At 40.1% G+C, this 14,383-nt stretch overlaps 2 protein-coding genes across 2 annotated transcripts in view; one reads left to right on the top strand and one right to left on the bottom strand.

The window, feature by feature from the left end:
* The window catches only part of LOC145457428 (uncharacterized), a 502,676-nt gene extending 495,069 nt beyond the window's left edge, over nt 1-7,607 (top strand). The window contains exons 3-5 of the mRNA XM_080335656.1: nt 5,861-5,956; nt 6,090-6,221; nt 7,400-7,607. Coding sequence (XP_080191782.1) covers nt 5,861-5,956; nt 6,090-6,221; nt 7,400-7,485 — 314 coding nt within the window. The 3' untranslated portion in view covers nt 7,486-7,607. The remainder of the gene's footprint in view (nt 1-5,860; nt 5,957-6,089; nt 6,222-7,399) is intronic.
* Nucleotides 1-14,383, bottom strand: part of LOC145457410 (cilia- and flagella-associated protein 144-like) — a 203,074-nt gene that overhangs the window by 162,603 nt on the left and 26,088 nt on the right. The window lies entirely within an intron of this gene.

Raw genomic sequence — 14,383 nt, 5'->3', positions numbered from 1 at the left:
TTACAGGTAGTTTGATGGTATGGAAGGTTATGACTGTTGATGAGAGAATTCTCCAATATGAAATTCGGACTGTACACAGAGCAATAACTATGAAATGGAGGTGAATCGCCCCATGCGCGGAAAAAAATCAGCTTACCGGAGCTCTGCGCCCCCTTCAGATGCTTTCACGCCGCCCAAGGGGGGCACGCCCCCCAGATTGAGAACCACTGGTTTAGCCTATATTGTAATTCACAAAGTTGTCTGTTGCTACTGAAGTATGGGAAACAGTTTAGCATAGCTAAATTATCTAGTTATAACGCGGCACGCATAGAACACCGATGTAAATAGGCTAATTATTACAGGTGGCGACTGTGTACTAAGGCGTTAAGGCCTTGCGGCCCCTCGTCGTCATCCTGGTCCGTACCGGATTTTCACTGGTGTGACGAATAAATGATTGATTGATCATTTTATGTTGTGATTTTCAGGGTTCCATGACAATGTAATTGAAATTGTAATTGAGCAAAATTTTGATCACATTACAATTACACAAAATATAAATGCTTCTATTACAATTACAATTACATGAAAAAATTTAATTAAATACATTCAGCTCAATTACAAATTACAATTGATCCACTCTGCTTAGTATACGCCGCGAAATCACTATAGGGTAATTTATATAGTGCTCATGTTATGAATAGTTGCTGGGACCGGTTATCTTCGCGCCAGGCGAGAAATTGTTTTCAGATTCACGAACGAATTTCGTCATTAATACTCGTAGTTTCACATATACTATCAAATATTTATCCTTTCTCAGCCAATGTGATCAGATTCATCGGTAGAGTTGATTGAGGAAAATTTTCGAAAATTTAGGCAAGTTATAAATGATAATGCATGTTCGGGTGGGCCAATTGTTATTGTAGTCACTTTGTTGCGTGTTGTTAATTCTTTACCTCCCATCAGGATTGTCGGTAGTGGAGGGATATTGGAATCTCCCAAACGTACCAGAAACAAATTTCTTTCGTGAAGAGCGTACTATTCCGAGTGGGTATTTCGATATGGGGTGCATCATTTTCCTCTGCTGCTTGCATCTGTACTGTGGGGTTCAGATTACAAAGGGTGCTACGACTATAATAAAATTGAACAATTATGTCGCATTAAATCGCGCGCAGCGCGAAGAAAATTTCAAGTTTATTCTAAATATCCTCAGAGATATCCAGATATTATCTCAAAAACGAGCTCAGGGGTCGGGAACCTTTTTCGACCGAAGAGCCATGTAGACCCAATATTTCCAATTGTAACTACCAAAGAGCCATACTTATCAATCAACTGTTACGTCACAATCGGAAATTCGTGACTTATTGGTAGCACTAATATATGGGATTCGTAGTGTGTGCCAAATTGTTGTGCTCACATGCGTAGGTGGGGCCAAACATGGTCACTACAGCAGTACATACCCACTGCAGGGTGTGATACGTCCGTGGCGTGGGATTAAGGGAGGCAAGTGACGCAGTGCCTCACGTATCGTCAATGATTAGCGAGGGAAACTTGTGAAACCTTCAGTGATTATTGATATTTATTTTCGATGTTTTCCAGTGATTATTGATATTTATTTTCGATGTTTATGAATGATAAGATTTTAAACATTTCTATTCACAAAATCACGAAATATTCATATTTATTGATAACTGATATTATTCAAATAAATTGTCGCGCTGATTCCAAAAATCTAAATATTGATCGACTTCTAAAGTATTGAGCGTCACATAACGCTACACATCTACATTTTACGGCGGTTCTAGAAAGCTACTTACGTGACCAATCCAGAACTTGGATGGCTATGGCGTTGTTTTGAATTTTTTATCAAATTTGAGGATTCTCAAAAGGGGGGAGAGAGCCCTTGACCCTGGTTACCCCACTGCCTTGACCTCTCAAACATATGTTTATGCTGCCACGAGACTAATTATTCGGGCTGTCATGAAAATTAACTTAAAAGTTGCTGCAATATTGATAAATTGAGTACAAAATTAGAAATCTGTCAAAGAACCCGTATATGGCTCGCGAGCCATAGGTTACCGACCACTAATACAGTAGCCAACACCACAATCAGACGGATATGGTTTTTATGACACAATTAGGACATCGAATCGAGGTAGATCCCGCACGCCTGATAAGGACGTAGTTTCTTTTTGTCCTTGATGTTTTTGCGGCGTATACACCGACTGATGATATACATACACACGATCTGTGCATATGTATACCATGAGTGCCTGATGTGCATATGCCGCTGGACAAGGAAGGTACAGATATAGCCTAGTACGACTTTCTAAGGCTTGCACCACCCCTCCCCGCTATCCCAGTAATGCATGAGCGCCAAGCGGGGGGAGTCATGGATTCCAGTGTTCTGTGTGTGAACCTCGGAAATTTAGAGGTTCGCGTTCACAACAGAACTTTGGTAGGTTCTGCACTGTGAACCTTTTTGGTAAATTGTAATTTGCACTTCATTATAAGATCTTTGGTTCAAATTTATTGCATTTCAACTGCGGGTCACTCTATGCATGGCGCTGGCAGCATAAAAAATCAACACCAAATGAGCATGCACCCTGACAACCTTAAAAGTTTTACTTGCTTTTTTGTTACCAAAAATTTCTCGACATATCCAGCTTTCCGTTCGTGAATATTTAGTGACTCTCTGCTGTGAGTTTGATGCGCAATCACACAACATCACGAGCGATATACGTAGTCAGCGAATGATGCTTATTCAACCAATCTATGACATTGATATCGTTTTCTGATGTATAAAATCAAGCGGGCGTACGGGGTCAATCTCGATTTCATATCTTTACTGTATCATTAAAACCAAATCCGTGCGATTAAGGTGCTGGCTACTGCTATATAACTTGTTGTTTATGGTATCGGCAGCAAGTATAGAAACCCATTTACACTCTGCTCAATATCAATGTAGCAATACTCAGACTCCGAATACATTGTCCGGTCTGGCTAAGACCATTAAGGCGTAAGCTTATATCCCCTGGTAAGTCCTCGTCGAAATTGTTGGCAAAGCGACGGAATGTATTGATTTTGTGAGATTATTATATCCTTTGATAACCGCAGTTGATACATTTAGTGACGTTTAAACGCCAATATGTACTTCAGCATTGCGATATTATGTGGCCCGAGTCTTCACTAGGTATCGTGTACTTTAATATAGGTTATCACTTCATTGAAAGATAGGGTTGGAATTAGCAATATGACGTCACGGGGTTCACGTTCGTGTTCACACAGAACCGTTCAAAAAGGTTCGCGTTCACACGAACCCGAACCTTTCAGAGGTTCACACCATCCCTAGTTACTACTCAGGTCTTTGGTCTGAACCGGCCGGGAATCGAACCCACGACCTACCGATCAAGAAGACGGACGCTTCGTCTTTACGCTATCTTGTCGGCGATAGGTTTTTTACAATAGACATCGATGCATTCTTTATATCAATTTCGTTGATGCAAATAACTGATTGGTTGACTAATCACTAAGGCAAGCTTTTGCAACTTTTTTTACAGCTTTTGGCAGCTTCCTAAATACTCAGAAGTTATGTAGCATGGTGTTTTAGGCTGTTAGGAGGATTCTTATATTGCAACTTTTTGCAACTTTTCTCCATTTTTTCCTGCAACTTTTTGTAACTTTTTTCAATTTTTCATGCTATCAACTTTTTACTGGAAATATTTGACACTATATGTAAATAGATCGCTGCATTATTTCACTGTTGTTTAAATTTGAGGTCCTTTCTGATCTGACGTACATTCAGGCTAGACCGCTGAGAATATATTTTCCCCCGGGTCAATTTTTTCATGCTATTGATTTTATTCAAGTCGTCAACACTTTGTTTTGCTACAGTGCTTTGGATACGGATAGATTCGAGTATCTCATACCCTAATAATTTCAAGGATCTTGTCCATAAATGCTACTTTTTAGTGCAACTTTGTGACGAAATAAATGCAACTTTTTACTGCAATTTTGTGACGAAATAAATGCCACTTTCCACGGATTTGACTGCAGCAAAAACTTGCCCTACTAATAACAATTCACTGCTTCCTTTATGTAGTTTGTTTCGCTCTTGCTATTGTGTGATTGCGGGCAAAGGTAACAGCAGAGAGTGACTAAAGCTGAATATTCCGAGCAGAAATTATTTAAAATTGGCAAGGTGCTTGCTCGTCAATTTCTTTTCATAATGCCAGCACCATGTAGAGAGTGGTCCGAAGTCGAAATGCAAGGAAATTCAAGCAGGGACGGTATAATGACGCGAAAATTTTGTATTACATGAAAAAGGTTCACAGTGCAGAACCTATCAATGTTTATCTGTGAACGCGAACCTTCAAATTACAGAGGTTCACACAAAATACGCGAACGTGAACCTTCCGTTCACGCCATCCCTATACCTAATAGTTTCAAAATCGTATCTTTAATTATGGACCACATCGTATTTAGAGCACTGTGCCACTTTATTATTGTGGCCGGCGTAGATGAAACGATTAATATATTTTTATATGCGATATCCTGTTCTATATTCTAGTTCAGGAATTCATTGCGTAATTGTTATGTTCGTGCATTTTACGTTGGTAGCGTTTGTCTCTTATTCGTCTAGGATTAGTAATAACCGCCAATCATTATTTCCTCGTGTGTCGGGCTTCGTATTTATACCCTGTGTTCTGTTGTCTACTGGTCTTTCATTTAAATGTACTCTGGATCGTGTCGCTACCTTTAAGTTGTTCTGCTGATGATATACTGATTTCATATTGCAACCTCGTCGTATGAATTATTGTTCAAACAAGATCAATAACATAACAGTAATGTACCATACCCGAATACAACTCGCACGTAAACTATTCCCCTTAAAAATCCCATGTGCAAGTCCCTTAATGGGCCATGAATGGGAGCATTTGTTATTTGAAGTCAGACCTAAATCTCTACTAATGCGTTCTAAAATTCAAACCAGTGCTCTTCTTGAATTGAAAGTATTGCGGTATTCTAACATAACGACACAGTTCCCATATAAAGACGAAGAGATAGTAGGCTAGTTTCTGTTTCTGCATGACAACTGCGTCAAGAAAATTGCCATGCCTGAATGAATAGATGACCGAAAACGCGTAACCAGTAATGACTTATCAGTATCACCGATGAAAATTTCAATTCAATTCAATTTATTGCTAAAAATTCATCATTTCAATGCACCACAAGACTGCGATGCAATGAAAGATAGTAAGGTGTCGAAACGAGTTGGAGTAGTCTTCGAAACCAGACACCCACCTCGCCTAGGCGACGTAAAAAAGGAGACATGTACATTGCACACTGAATGAAGAGTAAAAGATAATATAAAAGGACTGGGGACAAAAAGATTAGATTACAAAAAGTTTGCATGTGTAGGAAGGCCAGATCGATATGTCAGGTCGTGGTCTGGTAAATTAGAAGGCTAACTAGTATTGATTCAGTAAAAATTGTTTGTATTTCAACTTGAATGTGGACGTGCTCGATGATTGTTGGATAGCCGGCGAGATTCTGTTCCACAAATCAAGTCCGGCATGTTTGATAGAGCGATGATCTTTTTTGCCTACCATATGGTAGACAGATAGTAGACAGATGGTAGACAAAATACAGATGTTTTCGTCAGTGATGTGTGTCTGAGATGTCTATATACAATAATATTCCACTGAGATGCCCCAGCACCGCTGAACTGCGTTCGCACTCTTCGCCTACGTCAAAATCGTTTAATATATGTCTCCATTTTAGTAGTCTTTTTTTGAATATCCTGTTCGCAGTTGTCTGAAGGTCAATATTTATTTCTCCGTCTCGTCAAGATTGTTAACTGATAATATGATTCTAATTTCAGTTTGTGGGCTACAATGTTTCAGTGGAGCGTCGTCAAGCTACCAATTGACTGACTGTCGGTCTTCCGTAACTCAGTGTCTCAAGGTTACAGCAAACGGTGAGGTGATATGGTTCTGGAAGTCGTTGTTAATGTAGCTGTGTTGCATCGGAAGATGTCACAGATCGTTCAAACAACTGCTTATGCATATGTAGTATGAGATTGGAGATTCATTATATCTATATGCTTCCAGACCAGACCATAAAATCCTGTTTTGATACAACTACCGTGCACCAATTGGTGGGATTGGATCTGAGCTTAAACGACGGTTGCCAAACGGAGAACACTGCGCTGTATTCAGCGGAATACTGCCTTTGCTCTACAGGTATGAGTAACATTCAACCGCTACCTCAAAGATTAAAATAACAATGCGTCTCGTGACATCATGACTCGAAACCCCATTTCGATTACGTTAGCAAAACGTTATGCATTGCTTCAATGTGTAAGCGATTTTAAGTGCCGCAAAATGTCAACACGAATATTTTTAGTACCTGATTTTCCACACTAGTGCTGAGTCAAATACGAACAAACTCCCTTGTACAACCTCAAAATCAACAGCGGTTGCAAGTGAACATCGGTATTCTCAAGGCAACAAAAACAGAAATTAGCTAATTTTAACTAGATACGTCGTTATCGCATGGATCATGCACCATAAGCCGGTAACGACCATAGCGCGTCTCTATACTCTGACATTCGGGAGCCCAAGTCCAAATTCTGATACGAACAATTATAATTAAATCTTGAGCATATCAAGTCGGTCGATTCGTCTGCTATTTCCGGTGTGATGGCGGGGCCAACAGTGATTTAAGTGAATTCATCTTCAGCTTCAGGAAGAAAAGTGGAGCCAGTACGTCAGATATGAATGAATTAAATAATACAAGCTGAAATCCTGTTGCGTGTTTCCGATTCCAAATCCCAATTCACTCTAAAATACCTTGAATAGTGTTCGAAGATGCTAACATGCTTCTAATCCAAATCTAATACCACAAACGGTCCGTGGACATATGAGATTGAGCATGCGACACTCGGGCATGCGACAATTCGGCGTACGACAGGTGAGTATTGGGTTGAATTGCAGGTTAGGGTTGGATTTATGGTTGGGTTACGTTAGGGTTATGGTTGGGTTAGGGCTAGTTTTCGGGTAATGAAGTGACGCACGCTAAATTGTCCCATACACAACTGTCGTTTTCATTGTTTCGCATGCTCGTATGTCGGGCAACCACCACAAACTGTCAAACCGAGAGCCGTCCACACGCATCCGAAACCCAGGTTCATTTGCGGTGTGGGTATAGGCAGCGAGCGTCAACTTGCGTGGGCAATAGTTCCAAATTCTGCCGCAGTACGCAGTGTGCAGACACACGCTATCACTTATTATTTAAACTACTTCTTTAATATTGATTTTATATGTTCCGATACTAGAGAACGGCTCCAGCGGACAGTACAGGGTGAACTCTCTGTATCTGTTCACGTTACCCTGGTGACCCAGGTTACTTTCCTTTTCAGATGCTTGTAACGGATCAACTGCTTCGCACGTCAACAAAATGTTTGCTGCCATTCTTTTCGTTTTCGCAGCCTACATCATGATGTGACGCGTGCGCGACTTCCATTTCGTTAATCCACGAAGTCTAGTTCGTTTAATTTGCAGTGTGATTCGTGTTGGTGATTTATCTTCAAATTTTGGTATCGGAATAAATTTCACAGCTGCACAGAACTATCGAGCAGTTATAATTAGGGTGATTTTTTTGACCTACAAAACGAAGGATTTTCACTTCTGACCCTAGAAAAATTAATTTTGTCCAAAATTTGACCTAACGTATGTAAATTAGGTGTTTTCCCACAAAATCTTAGAATGGTACTACTTGTTTTCATTTCTGGTTGGAAATGTCTGTCATTACGAAGTATAGTTAGGCCTGAGCAAACTATTTTGGCTTGAAAACTGACTAATTTTTACTCGGAATAAATCTGGACCCATGAAGATTCCCAATAGTTACATCGCACATTATGGGAGAACTAAATAAAATTTGTTCAAGTACATCAAAAAATATTATCCTACATTCTCGGGTAGAAAGTGTCTGTCCATACAAAGCAGCTTGTCAAGAATGAAGAAAGAACGTTCAACAGTAGAAGTTGTTGGCTGGCAACACTGCAGTCGTGTGTGTACAGTACACTGTACAGTACACGGCTGGTGTCACATCGGGTTGCTTGATTCTGACAATTTTGTCTACATCACAATTTTTCATCATGCTCTTGTAGATATAAAAATCAAGGGCAGACTTGCTTCAGTTAGGATATTGCGGTACGTTGAGCATAACACCATTTCAACCAATTTGTTTCATTTGGCCGTTTATCATTCACAATGAGCAGACAATAATGGCCCGTCTACAACGGTAGGCCGATAATTGGGCTACAAGCTGTAAAATATCAATAAGTGCACTCAAAGTGCAAACATCTGCGATACAAACGAAATGCAGGCTGCAAAAACATTGACTTGGTAAACAATTTTGACATTTTTGACTAAACGCTACAATTTTGACAAGATTTTGACTTTTTTTGACATGTCAAATTAATCGCCCTAGTTATAAGAGATTTTTGCCGTTCCCTATATAATCAAGCCAAATTCGAAAACGAGTATTGCTGCTTGTCAGCAGGCTTGCAGTACAAATCCATGGGTGGGAAATAGTTTTATTTATCTGACTAAGATAATAGTAGCCATGGTGTGTGGTTTAAGTCAGGTAAATGGTACCTTCAGGTCATAGGTGTATGGGAGCAAAAATTTTTAGGGATGCGAAAATATTTTTATCGCCCAAATAGACAATGAATCACAAAAGCAGTTATAATGCATTTGTTTGTTTCGATGTCGCACTGGGAACAACTTTTCACATATTCAGGATATTCAGGGCTGAAATACACTGAAAGCAAATGGCTGATACACACACACACACACTGATACAGAGTCTCTCCAGGCTTCCCAATTTATGGGTAGTGTTGGCCATTCAAAAAAAGTATTTGTTTCTGCCATGGCGAATACCAAACACATCTATGATATTCTCAATATCAATATTATTTGTCATCTCTCTTTCAAGGTATAATACCGCCATGTTAGTGAGACGTGGCTGCCCCATAGTGGATCTCAGATAGGTCTTGAGCCTTCTCAACCCTGAAAAAGACCTTTCAGCAGTGCAAGATGTCGCTGGAATAGTGGCAAAAATCTGTGCGGCCCTCGAGAAATGGGGAAGGGTTTTTCCAATGCCAGTAGACACAAGAAGTTCCGTACATTCTCCAGCACTTTTGATCATACCTTGCGGATTTAAGTTTTGGAACAGAATGCACTCAGATTCCAACAATTCCTGATCTATGGAATAAAAGGCTGATATTTTTTTATAGTCATCCATAGTTCCTTTCCCTTGTACCATTTCTGCTAGCGACAGAAGAACTTTCGACGTGTTGTTGGCAAACCGTTCAGATAGCTCAGTAGTGATTCTATCAATCGCGTCGAAGTACACTTCATAGCACATCCTTTCCTCATCAGAAAACCCCCTAGTTGCGTCCCTCTCACCATCCTCACCAACCAGTGCTTGGAACCTTTTAGATGGCCACTCAGCCAACACCACAGACCACGATATTTTCTTGAAGTAGCAAAATCTATGTATGAAGCGAGTGGCGCATATAATACGACAAACCTGTCACGAATCAAATATATTTTAACAGTACCCACTTTTCCATAACTTCCCGTACCATGGAAAACAGATTTCCATTCATTTTCCCATGCCTGTACTAAATCAACGTAGCGACACGCTATCACTATGACATCACTTAGGGTACTATCCACAATGCATCTGTATGTAGCGATGACGTCAATTTACATTGCCGGAGATCGCAGTAGCAAAGCCTTTAGCTATGGCAGTAGTTCGGAGCTTGGTGATATTAGATTGCTTTTTCGATGTACGAGAGATGATTTTAAAATGTGCCTCTTATTTTATTCTGTGCCGCGATTACCTCGTGGTATCGTCTATCAGCCGTGTAGTCTTTCTACTTTCCATGCAGTGTGCAATCTGCACATCCTTATCTTTACATCGCCAAGGCCAAGGTGAGTGTCTGATTTCAAATACTATTTAAGTCGTTTCGATACCTTTCTATCTTTTCATTGTATCGCAATTTTTGTGGTGTATTGCACTGATAAAAGTTGCTGATAAACCGAACCTATGTTAACCTATGACCTCAATGTTTTGTTTCAACCCAGTGACCATGACAAGTTTACTGCGTCTAGCTGCGGTAGCGTCTAGCACTCTGGCTAGTAGATAGGGATATACTAGGTAATCCTAGTAGCTTGTCGTGTCGTTCTTGGCGATGGCATATAAAAGTTGATAAGTTATTTATTTAGTCAATGATTTGAATTACTTTGGATTTTCAAGTTATTGCTTTGCAAGAAAATGTAGGATAATTAACGTAATCTACTGACATACGTTCAGCATGATAACAAGCTGGGCAAATTCTGAGTGGTTTGATTCCGAATGAGTAAGGTATTAGGTTTCAATTTCAAGCACAGTATAAATCATTAGAATTTCATAACAGGTCAAATGAGTATTTTATGCTATAGAAAAAGAAGAGGCGGGAAATTGGGCAAATGATCTTTTATGTTGGATAGCAACTCTGAAACGTGGAAGAAGCCGAAAATATGGACTTTGCCGCATCGAGAAGATGGCGTATTTGATTCAGATAACGAAATCTGGGATCGAAACAAGATGAAAATATTTCTAAGAGCGGAAAGTCAACCATCCAACTTAGATGACATTACGACATAGCGTTCACGTTCAGCGAAACGGTCATAATATGCTGAAACCAGGATCTACTATCTACATATATGGAAAATGTTTCTAAAGAGCGCCAGAGCGGAAAAGCCAGCCATGGGTGTTCCAGGCTAATCTGGAGGAAGATTGCCCAATGCCGATTGATGACACAGTGGACAACTGGACAGTAATGTAGTCATAATATACAGAAACCAGGATATAGTTGAGGGGAAAACATTTCCCAGAAACAGAAATGCAAACCATGCATGTCTCAGGCTTATCTGGAGAAAGATGCCGATCGATGACATAATGGACATTTGATCATAATAATATTATGCGAAAACTGGAATTCAAATTAAGACTTCGATTCTCTGTTCGTGCGCTTGTCATGGTGCCGTTAACGTCATTGATCTGATAACTCAATACTGCAATGAATGTAGTTTTGACAGAAATATGCACGTTACGTTAAATATATGCCCGTTACGTTAAATATATGCTCCTTGTATATTGTTAAACAAGTTTCTGTCACTGATTTTGTAATATAGTAAGGAAACTAAAAAAGTCAATTTGTGACAATCTCAGATATTTGGATAGGGGATGCGCCCGCATCCGTCGCATACTACTCCCATACACCTATGCTTCAGGTTCTAAATATTGCTTTCACATGCATTCCAATGGGTGAAAATGAGTGGAATACAGCAATTCTCATTGCATATATCTCAGGGGTGTAATGAGTTCTGTTCGAGTGTACCCTCTTTTCGGGGTGGCTCGATCTGATCTATGTCATCATCATCATCATTAGTTTATCAGCAATTTTATCTGTTCAATACACCATAAAAATGCGATAGCCCACAATGAAAAGATAGGAAGGTGTCGAAGCAACTTCGAGTAGTCTATGGAATCAGACTCCCACCTTGGCCTAGGCAATGTAAAGAGGAGGCATGCACACTCAATGAAAAGTAAAGAAGATAGTATAGAAAAAAAGCAAGCGACAAAAATGGGGTGGCATGTCATGGAAGGCGAGATCGATAGGTCAGTCGTGGTCCGGTAATCTTGAGGATGCACTAGTATTCATTTACTAGTAATTGCTTGTATTTCGACTTGAATGTGGACACTGGACATGCTTGTCGTCTGTCGGATAGCCGGCGGGATACTGTTCCAGACACCAGGTCCGGCATATTTGATGGAGCGATGATATTTTCGGTCGATGTACGAATGAAAATATCTACAAAAACGTCAACACCTCGGCCAAACCTTAACATCACGGCCCGAGTGATGACATTTTGTTTAGTTATCACTTTCCAAAATGCTACTGTATGTGGGCGGTTGAGGCCCCGGTTTGATTTTTGGCAGTAGCAAGATACGTAGAGTCCAATGTTCATCTGGGAGACGCAATCGTACGGCAGACGCGTGAGAGATTGTTTGGGTTCACGTCTTGTAAACACGAAAAAACAGTTTCAAGTTCGAGGAATTTATTTCAGTGTTGCCAATTTAGCGATTTTCGCGCTAGATCTAGCGATTTTTCATCCGACTTAGCGCTAAAAAATATGGATCTAGCGCCTAGCGATAAATCTAGCGATTTTTGAAAAGGTATTTAGCGATTATTTAGCGCTTTTTTACCGAAAATAACTATACAAATATCGGTTCTGGCCGACGACTGGCGACTCATCTGCCACCAGAGTGCGGACTCGATGATATACAATGAAATTAATGATAGATTATAATTACTAACATACGGATAGATACGCAACTCCTGGCGGTTACGCATGGGCAAACTGTGTCTATTCTCGCTGAGTAATCTATAAGTAGCATAATTGACAGTGCTACATCTGGCGACCTGAGCGCTGAAATTTAATATAATTGGCCTTGATCGAAAGCTAGTGTCGCAGTGATTTCGAAGATACAAAATAAAATCTCGTCAGGGCAATGGAACCATGCACCCCGAAACAGCCCTCGAAGTCTGAAAACCAGCACTGCTCCAACAATGGCACACTGCCGCAACACAATGAACATAACAATGACCAATTTCGTCCAGCGATTGCTCTGATCAATGCCGATTTTCAGACTCTGGTGTGCAAGTGTGTCAAGTCGCATGTCGTGTTCAAGTACTCCAACTCAGTTTAGAGAAGTCAAGCGCATGTCCACGGTACATCGCATCACGTATTCACGGACGCATGGAGCAAGGCACACTTACATAGTGAGCGGTTATGCCTGTAAACCTGGTCAGCGGTCACGTATAACGATCATTGCGCAAAGCGATCTGCTCTACCGAAATGCACTGCACGTTTTGTTCCGCTTAGAGCTGACTATCACGTATTATGAACTAGAAATATGATAAGTGACTTTGGCCCCAGACGAGTAAAATACAGCTGAGAAGAGTGTATTGATATTATGGTTCAATTTAACACCTTGAACAATTAATGCAGATTTAGCGCTATTTTTTAGCGCTTTTTTTCAATATTTAGCGACATCTAGCGATTTTTCACACCAGTTTTAGCGATTTTCTTCCGTCCGGAGTTGGCAACACTGATTTTATTTTTCAAACGCAAGCACACGCCGTGGTAACCACTTGGTAAGCAGCTAATGTGATAACTTAGTGAATACTACTGTCGCCTAGTCAGTTACCTCACGTTTCTAAAACACGTAAAATTAATGACTTACGTTGATTTGTTGTATCAGAATGCTATAAAATGTGAACCTACTTTCGATCATCTTTATTTTGTGAATATTCAATACGCTATTGTTCTGGCTAAATGTACCCTGTTCAGCTCAATAAAGCAATTACTTCTTACTATTCGGCTGCCAACAACCAAATGAACGAACAAATACGAACTGTATTATAGAATTGAACGAAAGAGATGTATAAAATGATGGTAGAGTATCACCTTGCACCATACAGAAACTATAATGAAATTTATTTAGGGCAAAAATATTCGTTTTTCGTGATAGTCAGGAAAACAATTTCTGTCCTAGTTCAAGCAGAGTGGCATTTGACAAAGTTTTGCAGACTTTGTAACTCAGATGTGTTGTTAGCTTGATACCATCTACACGTGTCGCCATCTTTCTCGCCGAACAATATAGCCTATACACAATGCTTGCATTGACCAGCAGGGGTTCTCAAACTTTTATTCACCCACATGCTAGTTTTATTGGCATCTCGCCACCCAAGCCTAGCATATGGAAATAAGTAGGCTATTTTCAATGGTAAATAATAGGGATGGTGTGAACCTCTGAAAGGTTCAGGTTCCTGTGAACGCGAACCTTTTTGAAAGGTTCTATGTGAACACGAACGTGAACCTCGTGACGTCACGTGACGTCATATTGCTAATTCCAACCCTATCCTTCAATGAAATGATAGCCTATATTAATGTACACGATACCTAGTGACGACTCGGGCAACATAGCGTCACAATGCTGAAGTATATATTGACGTTTTAAACGTCGCCAAATATATCAACTGGGGCAATTAAATGATATAATAATCCCATAAAATCAATATCTTCCGCCTTTGCCAACAATTTCGCCGAGGACTTACCAGGGAATATAAGGAAAGGTAGGTGTATTTTTGTCTTTGATGTTTTTGCAGCATATACACCGAATCATGATATACATACACACGATCTGCGCATATGCATACCATGATTACATTATGTGCATATGCCGCCGGGCAAGGAAGATGCAGATATAGCCTTGTAGCAGT

The sequence above is a fragment of the Botryllus schlosseri genome, chromosome 2 (assembly GCF_051294905.1).
Source record: "Botryllus schlosseri isolate E-star chromosome 2, Bs_hap1, whole genome shotgun sequence".
NCBI classification, from domain to species: domain Eukaryota; kingdom Metazoa; phylum Chordata; class Ascidiacea; order Stolidobranchia; family Styelidae; genus Botryllus; species Botryllus schlosseri.
Note: the sequence above shows the minus strand (reverse complement) of the source record. Positions and strands in the feature narration are given on the sequence as shown.